This window comes from Berghia stephanieae, chromosome 2, assembly GCF_034508935.2.
Source record: "Berghia stephanieae isolate SIO BIC M18660-M18661 chromosome 2, UCSD_Bste_1.3, whole genome shotgun sequence".
NCBI lineage: Eukaryota > Metazoa > Mollusca > Gastropoda > Nudibranchia > Aeolidiidae > Berghia > Berghia stephanieae.
The window spans coordinates 108,458,609-108,471,774 of NC_088361.1; the positions used below are offsets into that span (position 1 = coordinate 108,458,609).

At 35.6% G+C, this 13,166-nt stretch overlaps 1 protein-coding gene across 2 annotated transcripts in view; it reads left to right on the forward strand.

The window, feature by feature from the left end:
• The first annotated feature begins 352 nt into the window (after positions 1-352).
• Positions 353-13,166, forward strand: part of LOC144966196 (uncharacterized) — a 118,505-nt gene continuing 105,691 nt past the window's right edge. The window contains exons 1-2 of one of the 2 annotated variants that reach the window (XM_078902358.1): positions 353-443; positions 2,123-2,335. In XM_078902358.1, the coding sequence (XP_078758484.1) occupies positions 2,127-2,335 (209 nt within the window). In that variant the 5' untranslated portion in view covers positions 353-443; positions 2,123-2,126. Of the gene's footprint in view, positions 725-2,122; positions 2,336-13,166 lie in introns of both variants that reach the window. The other variant, XM_078902357.1, reaches the window with a different exon arrangement.

Sequence of the window (13,166 nt, forward strand, 5' to 3'; positions counted from 1 at the left end):
TTTTATCTGTAACTCACTCAACCCTAACACCAAATATATCGGTTGTTTACCCGGGTTACTTATACCCCATGCCCATTAATTACATTTTTCTGGTTCAAATTATAGGCGTGTATCAACGGTAATGTTTTTCATTTTTACACGTTTATGGTAGTTGAATAAAACGATCTATGCACATGCTTATTTTTAATACATTTTTTTCCAATTTTGAAAAGTAGCGAAAATCTCCAGGATTGAAAGAGTTAATACAAATGGTAAGAATGCCGTTTTAATTGGCATATTGATTTTGACCTTTAAGGCGGAGTTATGTTGAGCCGTTCTGCGCATGTCAGCGACATCATTTTCTGGTTCAAGAATTGCATGCGTGATCACTTCATTTCTCGATACAATATCATATTCTGCACGAGTGCTTTGATCAGCAGACAGCGAGTGCTTGTCCAAGTTTAGTGAGTAGACATTTCGTGATTGATCTATTATATAAAGTGCAATTCAAATTAATGAGTGGCATATTATCATATTGCACCAACTATATAGTGAATATCTTTTATTTAAACGCAGTTTGTCAGTTGTAAATTTCTGATCAAAGTTAGGTCCAGTAACAAACAGTCGATGAGTTTAAAGTTCAAACAAAACTTTTTGTTGAGAATGTGAAGATAAAGATGCAGAAAGATTTTCCTCTGATTGAACATTAAACATTTTCTGTTTTAATCATGCACAAGACAAGCAGGTAACCTTAAGTAAAATAACAATATCGCTTTAGTGATATTTCTGTTTTGTTTCTTCTTATTTCAAACCTCTCGTGCATAGCTGCATTGTAATTATTAGATAAAACATTAATATGGTAACATTCAATTGATTCCAAGAGGTATGCTGATAATAACGAGGATGCAGTTGACGACATAAACGATGACATAGACGACGAGGACGATGATGATGATGATGATGATGATAATGATGATGATGATGATGATGATGATAATGACGATGATTATGATGATGATGATGATGATTATGATTATTATTATTATTATTATTATTATTATTATTATTATTATTATTACTATTATTATCATCATTATTATTATCATCATCATCATCATCATCATCATCATCATCATCATCATCATCATCGTTATCATGATGATGATGATGATGATGATGATGATGATGGTGATGATGATGATGACCAAGGTGATTAAGGTAATAGGAGCTTTGGTGTTAAATATTGTGGTTGGACGGTAAGGATTATGTATTACATACAAGCTTCCATAGATATGAAAGTATAAGGTATCTTATGTAATGCATTGTCCAGTTGTATAGTCTCATTATTATGTGCATTAATTAAATGTTCAAAATTGTGTCATATAAAGCAATTACTATAATTGTAAGAAACTAAATGTGAAATTTAAAATTGCAAAGTTAGAATATAGATAGATGAATTATAATTTTTAAATTAAAAAACGAGCCACCTTCTTTTCAATAAGAGAGAACTAACTTTACATGGTGAAATTTTTGATAAAAAATATAAACTGTTCGAGACCAAAAGCTCATACAATATCCACTTTTTTAAAGTCTAATAATGGCAAATCTAATTATGTTTGTAACGGTCAAAAGTAATTTGATTTAAGAAAACGGTTTTGATATCTTATACAAGTTTCCTTCTTTCTTAGTTTTGAAAGAGAATTTTTTTTTATTTGTTTGGTTTGGTTTTTCTGTTGTTTTGTTTTGTTTTGTTTTGTTTTTTTGTTGTTGTTTTTTTTTTTGTTTGGTTTTTGAGATTTTTTTTTGGTGAGAGGGGGGAGGGCTGAAATCACATAGTCCATATTTTTAATTTCTTGCGATCTTACTTTTGGAATTACCACACTTCAAATAAATCAATGCAAGATTATTTTTCCCATTAAACCCATCAAATATCTTTAAAGTTTTGTTGTTTTAGATTAAAATTAATCTTTTTCATGAGTTTAACGGTTTGATCTTATGAACTCTGATGTCCGCAAATCTCCATGAGATCAAAATAAAGTTGAGTTTATACCGGATGGATGTTGATAAAAACTTTTATTGATCTGACGGAAATCTGATATCGCACAACTTCTCAATTAAATAGTGGATTGATTTTTTTTTTCAGAGCCATGATCTCCATCTTGGTCATCCTCTTGGCGGCCATTGGTGTATCAGAAAGTAAGAAGCCACCACCATACATAACCATCATGCACGTAGACAGGATAAATATCCCTACAGGTTTCATCAACAATGCCAGCATTGCTACAACCATTTCTTTCGACACGAGTCATCAGTTGGCTGACCTCAGGTTTTATATGGATCATGGAGATGGACAGAGGTAATGAATGTTCATTAAGTATTAAAATAATACCATTGTTATATATTGCTCGTTGATACTTTACTTGGATTGCATCTATTACTTTATTTGTCTTTATCGATGTCATCATCATTACCATCTTCATCGCAATCCTCCTCCTCCTCATCATCATCATCATCATCATCATCATCATTATTGCAATTTCTTCTTTTAAAATACCATAGATATGAAATGCGTCACAATAGTGCATACGTCGTATCTTAGATACCCATTTATCGTGAACAGGTAATTTACAGAGATAACAAAGGCTGATAGATAATACTTAGAAATCCCAAAAGGGATACAATCATTCGAAAACAAATGTGAAAGTCGCATTTTGGGAATCATTTGGACAGACCATAAGTCGAATGAAGAGGTTTACAGATGAGTTGTCTTTAGAACGGGTTCACAGGAATCCCTCCTGTCTATAGTCAAAAGAAGAAAAATGTCTTGGTTGGGTCATGTGAGACTTTGGCAAGAACCCTTATGCATGGGACATTGGAGGGAGGGAAAAGGAGAAGACGGCAAAGTGTTGGATGGATAATGTAGAGGAACGGAAAAGGAAATGAGGAAAACTGAAGACAGATCTCGAAGGCGGACCCTTGCTGCAAAGTCATCTCGCATGTCTCCTCTACGACCACCTCGTCAGGGGAATTCGGTGAAGGTTTTAAAAAATAATTGAGTTTTATATAGCGCAAGATCCACTAAAATTGCTCAAAGTGCTTTACAAGGGGTCCCTGGTCAACAGCAACATTTAACATGTAGGACGAGACATAACGCCTGTTAGGCGATATTACAATTTTTCGGACAAGGACAACGCTGTTAACGACCAGGTACTCATTTTACACCTGAGTACGGTGAGAGAATGTGAGTAAAGAGCCTTTTCCAAGGACTCAACTATGCGCCGAGCGCGAGGCTCGAACTCTGGTCCTTCCGATCCGAAAGCGAGTGTCATACCACTAGACCATATAGCCGTTTTGTGAGGAGGTCTGGGCTCGTTTTCATAAAGGCGGACTAGCTCTTTGTAACTGATTGCAGTCAAGGACGAGAAAAAATCGCTTTTTGTGTGAGCTGACCAAGAAAGTCCTAGAGTAAAAACACAGTACCTTCGGACTAAGTTTTGCCTCGTTTTAGTTCCTTGCTCGGGTCGGACTTTATCGGAAGTCTCTAACTAGTTACTAGGATACGTCATAACGTCGGCAAGATAGCAGCTGCTGTGAGACTGGGAAGGATAATCCGTCGGTTACGAATGACAGAGGCAAAACGTGTCCTGTTGCTAGTGACATTGTCTTTAAAAAACTATTAGAAAAGTACAAATCGTCGATAGTACACATTTTTTGTAAGTTATTTTTTTTAACCAAAAGAACCCGAATCTAACCGGTCTAGGAAGTTGCGAGTGGAAGGAGATCAAAGTCGAAGGGTTTGCTTCGAAGAACAAAAGAAAAACGATTAGAAAGTATAATGGAGACAAAAGTTATTATGCTGTCATTGTAACTGACTTGAATAATGTGAAAGTTATGTGATTCAACAGAACATACTTCCTGTTTTGTTTGTTTGTTTTTTGTTGTTTAAATTTGTTCGAGTTTCATTGACCTAAATATAGAAATGTTAGTCAACATTACGCGACTTGATTCACTATGTGGCAATGGTAAAATTAAGTTCAAATATGAAACGGAGTGAAATACCTATAGCTATACCGTGTTGCTAATTTCCTCTTTGGAATTCTTTTGCGTTGGAAAGGTATGAAGACTGGTATCTTACCTGCCATTGTGTACGAGAGAGTTCGATGTTACACCCAGTTCTAGGCAAAAGACGACATAGTCAGAGACTAGAATACGCTTTTAAGAACCGATTTTTTTAGTTACTTGCTTCGCTAGACAAATAAAGGAATTAATCCAGTCGGTCTACATAAAAATGGGCCCGATAATATTGCCGTACTTCGAAAAAACAACATATTATTCATAATTTTGGGCAAAAAAACTCGTTCTTTAAATAACGATCGATTAAAATAACTCTCATGTTGTTAAAATCTCTCAGATCTGGGACTTCCTTGGATCGATTTTTGACAAATGAGTTTTCTGGCCAATAATTTAAAACGTGTTGTTATTTTTTCTCCGCATAGCAGAATAGATTCGCTTCATTTGTCAGGAGAATTGGCCGGCTCGGATTCACTTGATTATCGCCAATCGTTCAATTAATTATGATAAAAAATTAAATATTATAAAAATGTAAGATAAATGCCATTTTTAGATTATTTATGAGTCTGGGTTTGGCACTAGCATGTATCTTTGATAATCGAAGCGCACAACTTCCTGATTTCTCTCTCTCTCTCTCTCTCTCTCTCTCTCTCTCTCTCTCTCTCTCTCTCTCTCTCTCTCTATCTCTATCTCTCCTCTTCTCTCTCTCTCTCTCTATCTCTCTCTCTCTCTCTCTATCTCTCTCTCTCTCTCTCTCTCTCTCTCTCTCTCTCTCTCTCTCTCTCTCTCTCTCTCTTTCTCTCTTTTGTCTTGGGAAAGATTATGGGGCACAGTGAGACAGCGCATTGGTATTTGCCAGTACTCTAAAGGTACCGAGTTCGAATTGACTTCGCGTTGAAGTTACCTCGCCCAGCCTCACTTTGCGGTGTTGCGCTGGATTATTTCAACATTACCTTTAATAGGACAATGAAGAAAACTTCCCCCCGGAATAAAGGGAATGTTATTCTTATTTCAAGTTTGTTAGTTTTGTTTGTTTTTTTTTTTTTGTTTTTTTTGTTCTTTTTTTATTTTTTTTTTTAAATCTTTTTTGGTGTTTTTTATTTTAATTTTTTTTTTTGTATTTTGTTGGGGTTTTTTGGGGTGTTTTTTTTTTTTTTTTTTTTGTTTTCTTTTCTTTTTTATTGGGGGGGGGGGGGGGGGAGGGGGGGGGGGGGGAGGGGGGGGGGGGGGCGCGAGGGGGGTTACTTCGCCAAGTCTCAGAGTTCAGTTTTTGACAAGATGATGGTATTTAAATCGAACGATTTTTGAAAACCCAATATTCTGGTCAATCTTTTTTTTTTAACGTGAGCTTTATATATAATGCAATTTTCACTAAACGAGCTCAAAGCGCTTACAAAGGGATCCTAACCAACAGCAACACGTAACATGTAGAACGAGACCTGACGCGATATTAAGGCGATATTACAATTTTTCCGACAGATAACGGCCTGGTGGTGGTACTCATTTTACAACTGCGTACTGTGAAAGAATGTGAGTAAAGAGCCTTTTCCAAGGACTCAACTATGCGCCGAGCGAGGCTCGAACCCAAGACCTTCCGATCCGAAATGAGTGTCACACGACAAGACCACGTAACAGTAACAGCAATAAGTGTTTGTTTGTTTTTGTTTTTCATAATACGGCAGTATTGTTATGCGTGTCCTTTTGATATTAGTCGGCTGTGGCCATTCATTGACTGATTTCCTAATCCATCAAACCGACGTAAAGTTATTTGCATGTCGAATCAAACCAATGCGGGCAGGGCTCAGTCACAAAATATGCTGTTGGTTACATATATAAATAGGAATAGGGTTGATTTGTTGTACTTAGAGAATTTTATTCATGCTGATAAGATTTTTAAAAAATTAAAAGATTGAGCTTTATATAGAGAGAGAAAAAATCCACTAAATGTGCGCTCAAAGCGCTTTACATGGGGTCCCTGGTCAACAGCAACATTTAACATGTAGGACGGGACATGACGCCTGTTAGGCGATATAACAATTTTTCGGACAAAGACAACGCTGTTAACATAACCGCACATTGTATAAACATGGTATAAAATGTGGTGTCTAACAAATACATGCAAGACCCACGGTCTCTTGAGTACGGAGTTAAAGCTTTGAGCGACACCGATGTTTTAATCAATTTCATTCATTAATTTTTTAATTAAAAAAAAAACTTAACATTGCCTTTTGAAATTCCAAACGCATACCTCATAGCTGCATGCGCCAGGCGAGCTCAAATTCGGATTACAAAATTAGAGATGGAAATATAATCTTCAAATTGCTATTTAAGAAATGAAATGACACATAGTTTCCGTTACAATTAAAAAAAAAATCAAAATGCGTTATTAGATACGGTTGTGTAACTTCAGAATGAGAAACTTTTGAAAAATTCTTATAACTTTTTAACAATTAAACAAAACCATCTTTCATATAAACTTACTTACTTACTTATCCGAACCAACGACCACCTGAGCTCTAGCCCTTCGGTCTCGTGCCATGACGTAGAATTTAGACGTCTTTTGTAGCTGTTCCAGGTGACTATAAAGTGTGTTACTGCTTTCATATAAACGGAACATGGTTCTGAGCATTCTCTAAGTTGTCTTTAAACTGATAAAACATTTCAGTCAGAATAGGTTTTGTTGTCGCCGGTGGGAGATAAAATATCTGAAAATAAAAAAATAAAAATGAAGCCTGTGAGGCAATTTCATGAGAATGTAGATGATTTTCACTTTGTTGACCCAATAGTTGTGGCTGTAGAGTTTGTCGTCTGTTGATATGATATTATCGTGTTTGAAGCGAGACAATGTTTAGTAGCGTGTTTCGTTTTTGTCATGTTTCATTTCCTATTTTTGTATTACATAATACCCAAGATACTTGTAACAAATGACATCTCACATTCACTGGACCGGCTACCCATTTTCACTTGTCAACGAATCAACACCATTTATTCTCTATAATCAATAATAATGTCCTTTGAAGCCGAGCTAATTACAGGATTAATGTTCTTGGCGTTGAATGGTCTTTAGTTAACCTCTTAACTGCCGTACTCGTGGAAAAACTCGTATTTAAAAATTTGGCCAGAAAACTCGATTGATATAAAATATAAATAAATAAAATATAAAATAATAAATTGATATAAAAATATCGATTGATTTAAATGACCCTCGTCTTGTAAAAATCTCTCAAACCTGGGAGTTCGCAAAGTCGTACTTATATCGATCGATATTTGAAGGACGAATTATTTGGCCAAATTTTTAAATACGACTTTTTCTAGAGTACGACACTTAACTAGTTAAAAACATTGTGCTTTACAAAGAGATCACCGTATTGTGTTATGGATCAAACTTTAAACATGGAGTTGCTTCATAGTAATTTTTAAAATGATCAAAAATTGATTTTATTATCGATATAATTTAGTTTCTACTCCATAAAGCAATCCTTGAATCCTTAAATATTATTGCATTGAATATTGTTAATGTAATCCCTAGAGCCATAAATACAAAGATATATGGATAATCAGGTTATTTAATAAATGAACTTTTTTCATCCATCATTTTATGGTCCTAAAATATAAACTTCCTTACTTTGAAAGTTAGAGAAAAGGAAATATGTATTAACATCCTTGTTTAAAAATCTGTTAAAACATTTCTATTTTAGCATTAATTCTTCTTCATAACCATTTGTATTTCCTTCCTTGACCACGAGCAGTAATGTTCTCCTATTTTTCTATATTATTTTGGTAATGATATGTCGTTGATTCACATCATATCATTTCAATATGCAGAATGGATAGGCAATATCTATGCCTTTCAATGTCCCACGGGATAATTTTAACTGATAATATTATGGAACAATAGTCGCTTCCTGGCTGCTCTAAACAAAAGACCACAGAAGTTACCCGATATAGGGTTGCCAATTTGGCAGAATTTCTGCCAAATGTCCTTTTTTTTTTTGCAGAATTTGAAGTCATCTGGCAGGGAAAAAAACGGTTTGGCAGTTTGGCAGATATTTGGCAGATTTTATTTTCCACGTTTTCCATGGGAATTTTTATGTATTAGTGTTTTTTCAAACTTGGGAAATGAAAAAAAAATTATGACATCGGCCTTGCGAATTTTTCGTTTAACAAAACTGATGAGTTTTCAAAGGGGGGTACTATAAATAATACGGTTTGGCAGATTTTTGTGGTATTTGGCAGATTTTTAAAATCCAGTTGGCAGAATGCCTGAAAATAATCTGGCAACCCTGTAGTGAAGCAATTTAATAACTATGATTAATTGTTCACAAGGGTAGGTACACGTCTGTCATTGTTTCATACATGTGCGGCTATGTGGTCTAGTGGTATGACACTCGCTTTCGGATCGGAAGGTCCTGGGTTCGAGCCTCGCGCTCGGCGCATAGTTGAGTTCTTGGAAAAGGCTCTTTACGCTCACATTCTCTCACCGTACGCAGGTGTAAAATGAGTACCCGACCGTTAACAGCGTTGTCTTTGTCCGAAAAATTGTAATATCGTCTAACAGGCGGCATGTCCTGTCCTACATGTTAAAATGTTGCTGTTGACCAGGGACCCCTTGTAAAGCGCTTTGAGTACATTTAGTGGATATTGCGCTGTATAAAGCTCAATTTTAATTTTTTTTTTTAAATTGAATACGTGTTCAGACCTTTATCTTACACGAGTGCCTGCTCCTTGCTTAATTTGTCACTTCGAAATTATAGTAGGTTCTGTCCATATTTCGTTAATGTAAAATTACATTGAAATTCTTTAGTATGAAAAGACTACACAAATGGATATCTAGTATTATTATCGATGGGAAGAAGCACGGTCAAAATAAACGGATTCGATTATGCTTTGGTTTTTAGACGAAAAAGGGTTATTCGCTTCAATTCTTATGAAATTTCTGCTTCATAATACAAAAAGGAAAATAGTATTTTTTTAAAATTCCTTTCCTATGGGTCCTTATATCTTTAGATAGTTCGAAGATGACGTCACTCAGGTCTTTGTTGATGTTTTTTTGCCATCCGCGTTTATGAGTAATGCTCACTGAACTGTATTAACCCGACTATAAACGTTCATGGATACACACAGTTTTGTGTGTTGGTCCATTATACTTCCGGATGGCAATGTTATGAGCTTCTTAGCCAAGCGCATATTATCTATAGATAGAATGCGCTTGGCCAAGGAGTTCACAACATTGCCATCCGGAAGTATAACGGACCAACACACAAACTCTGTGTAACCATGAACTTTTATAGTCTGGTTAATACAGTTTAGTGAGAACAACTCACAAACGCAGATGGCAAAAACAATAACAAAGGCCTGAGTGACGTCATCTGCATACTATCTATAGATAGAATGCGCTTGGCCAAGGAGTTCACAACATTGTCATCCGGAAGTATAACGGACCAACACACAAACTCTGTGTAACCATTAACTTTTATAGTCTGGTTAATACAGTTTAGTGAGAACAACTCACAAACGCGGATGGCAAAAACAATAACAAAGGCCTGAGTGACGTCATCTGCATACTATCTATAGCCTGACACAAGATCCCTCTCGGACTGGCAGTTTGACGTCATTTTTTAGGTTTGTGTAGCGTCTAGTGAGTTGTCGTTAGTAGAGCTCAAGGAAACAAGTTATTTCATTGGTTGAACTGTTGAATACAACTCACGATTTGTGTTCTTTTGTAGCAAAAGACTGGTATTTTGACGTCATTTTTTGGTCAGTGTCAGGCTATAACTTAACGATGGTTACGGTCTCATATATATACGTTTTCAGACCTTTATCTTACAGGAAATTGGATTCAATAGTCTTATGTCACGTCGCCCAGCAACGGCGGCCGTCGTGGTTCTAAACAAAGAAAATGGGTACTTTTTATTCTTCGTGCTGGCTAGAACTTTTCATATGTCTTGTGATCAGAATGTATAAAAGTCAAAACAAGATCCTATTTATGTTTTTCTCCTCTGGATACACTTTTATGCTCGTCGGAGAGATATTTCATAAGGGCGTCCGCCATTGTTCCGATAGTTTAGAGCCAGTTACTAAGTTACCATGCGTCATTACGACGGAATTGACGTCATGACTGTTGAAGCCTATTATAGTAGGTTCTGTCGATATTTGGTTATGTGAAGTGCCTTGAAATACTTTTGAATGAATAGACCTTCTACAAGTATTCTAGTATGATTAATTGCGCTATCTTGAGAGTGCTCGATGGGGAAAAGTACGATTTTCAAAAAACGGATTAGATTATGCTTTGGTTTTTAGACGGAAATGGGTTATTCACTTCAATTCTTATGAAATTTCTGCTTTATAATACAAAAACGAAAATAGTAGAAATTAAAAAAAAAATTTTTTTAATTCGTTTCCTATGGGTCCTTACATCTATTCATCATTTGTTTTGCTATTTTAACCTTTTATAGGCGAGGCTCGATTTAATTCTACTCTGGTATCGAGCCTTACCGTATTCTATCGAGCTTGAAAGTTTTTTTTTTTAAACGTGAGCGTTTATATAGCGCAATATCCACTAAACGTGCTCAAAGCGCTTTACAGGGTCCCTGGCCAACAGCAACGCATAACATGTAGGACGAGACATGACGCATGTCAGGCGATATTACAAATTTTTGGGACAGAGACAACGCTGTTAACGGCCAGGTACTCATTTTACACCTGAGTACGGTGAGAGAATGTGAGTAAAGAGCCTTCTCCAAGGACTCAACTATGCGCCGAGCGAGGCTCGAACCCAGGACCTTCCGATCCGAAAGCGAGTGTCATACCACTAGACCACATAGCCGCACATTTTGATGCATCATGGACTTGTGTACAAACCATGGGTCGCATCGCTTTTACTGCTCTCATTATTGAAAAAAAACACCAGGATAATTCGGCATTAATTATTTTCAGAAACACGATTAGCCAAAACACATGATGGATGAAATTTTGAATTGATAAGAAAAACATTTCTCGCCATTACGCGGTTATACGATTCACTGAACATTTCTTTCAGAATAGAAACTATTGTTGTCCAAGGATTTGGATATGAATTATTTAAAGACCCTCGGTGAAATAATTCTTAAGGCTATGTAGATCAATAATATTTCTTTGAAGCACGTTGCTTCGTTTGTTACTACCCTAAATCAATACCAATACAGGTTTTCTATTACCAATCAACATTTATTTTTATCAAACATGTTCACAAAGAATAATTTCACTTGGAATCTTTTGTTTAAAAACTTCATTTATATTTGTTTTTTGTTCGATTCCATTGTAAGAATAATTCTTTTGACAACTGTAGAACAATGTTCTTTCATTATAAGTGAACCCGTTTCGGTTATTAATATCTTTTTGTTTCTGCAATGCACAGTGCCATTGTCAATAAAACAAAGGAATTTTACCTCAAATCCCTTTAAATCTCCTTTAAAATCGTTTCTTTTGAAATCATATAGCGGTCTGTATTTCCTAATATTCTACATTGTTTATGGGTACAAAACTACTAAAGGTTAGAAGATATATGTGCCCTAGTAAATTTAAATTTAAATTGAGCTTTATATAGCGCAATATCCACTAAATGTGCTTAAAGCGCTTTACAAGGGGTCCCTGGTCAACAGCAACACTTAACATGTAGGACGGGACATAGGTTATCTTGTCCGAATACAACTTTAGATATCTATTAATATAATATTGTCACTGATTTTATGGCATTAAAATATTATAAAGATATTTTCAACCACAATCGGACTAATGAATTTGCAAAGGTCCCCACAGAAGTATAGCTTTAAATTATTAAGCAAGTCTGCTGGTTTAATTTAATTATAACTTTTATTTTTGAAATAAAGAAAATGTCAAAATAAAATGAAGAGGTTTTGACAACCAAAACGTACCTATTCAGTAACACATATGAAGACAATACAATACACACAAACAAATCTTGTCATGTTGTCGTCTCGGGTTTGCTCCTCTGTAATCTTGTAAGAGCGTTGCTCTGACTTTTCATGAAGATGTGTAGTGTGGATACTTCTTCACTCTGTACCTATCACGGCCCAACAAATATTGAGAACAACCGTGCCTCTCAAATTTGTTTTACGTCCAAGACTTAGCACTATCCTTTTGGATCTGGATGGAGATTTGACCGACTCAATTTTTAACGGGCACCTTTTTATTATCACTCTCTTTCATGGAGATGTGATATTACGACACACGTCGCCTTTTAATTCGTCACCGAACCGACGTTTTTTGTCTCATGTGTTATATTTAGTTTGTTATTTAACCGGCCAGTATAACACAGTTTCGGCCTTCTCTGTGTTATACTTTATTGGAACATATGCAAAGTAAATATTGACAGATTTGCCTTCTCTGTACTATGATTTTATTGATCAGACTGATATTGCATAAAGTTGCCTTCTTTATGCAATGATTTTGGTCACCCATTTACTGACTTACACAGTACAGTGACCTGCACTATACCTTTCTATTTTCCGGCCCCGAACGTTTTTCACAAAATCAACCCTGCTTTTTGCGGCCTGCCATGGGTTTATATAACCATAGTGAGTAGTGTTCATAGGACGACTGAGAGGCGTTGCCAACACAAGATAGCAAAGCAACAGGTTTGAAAAATAACAACTCATGGTCGCCTAAAGCTAATATCCCATTGAGACCTAAGCTCGTTCTACAGTAACGTGACATATATTACAATGCAATATTTTTTTTGAAATGCAACTTGTTTGTGCAGATTGAAAATATCTAATAAATCTATTTTTAAGTTTCAAAATTTTTGGGGTAAAGGTTGTGGTTATTAAATAAAATAGGTCTTTCATTCACTAAATTTGCCATGTTTTTATATACACAATGTAATATGTCGTTGTAGAACAATAAAACAAATATGCTCTATGCATATCTTGTAGTTGAAATCTTTTCTCAAGCCTGCTTGGTATCTACTAAAGAGTTCGTGTACTTGGACAGTCCGAATCGTCGTGGGCAAAAATCAGTTTTGATAAATCAAATTATTCTAAAACTTGAAACTTGAACATCTAGATCGCTGTCACGCTGCAATAAAGTCCAACGCTTATAGTTTAATAGCTCATTCA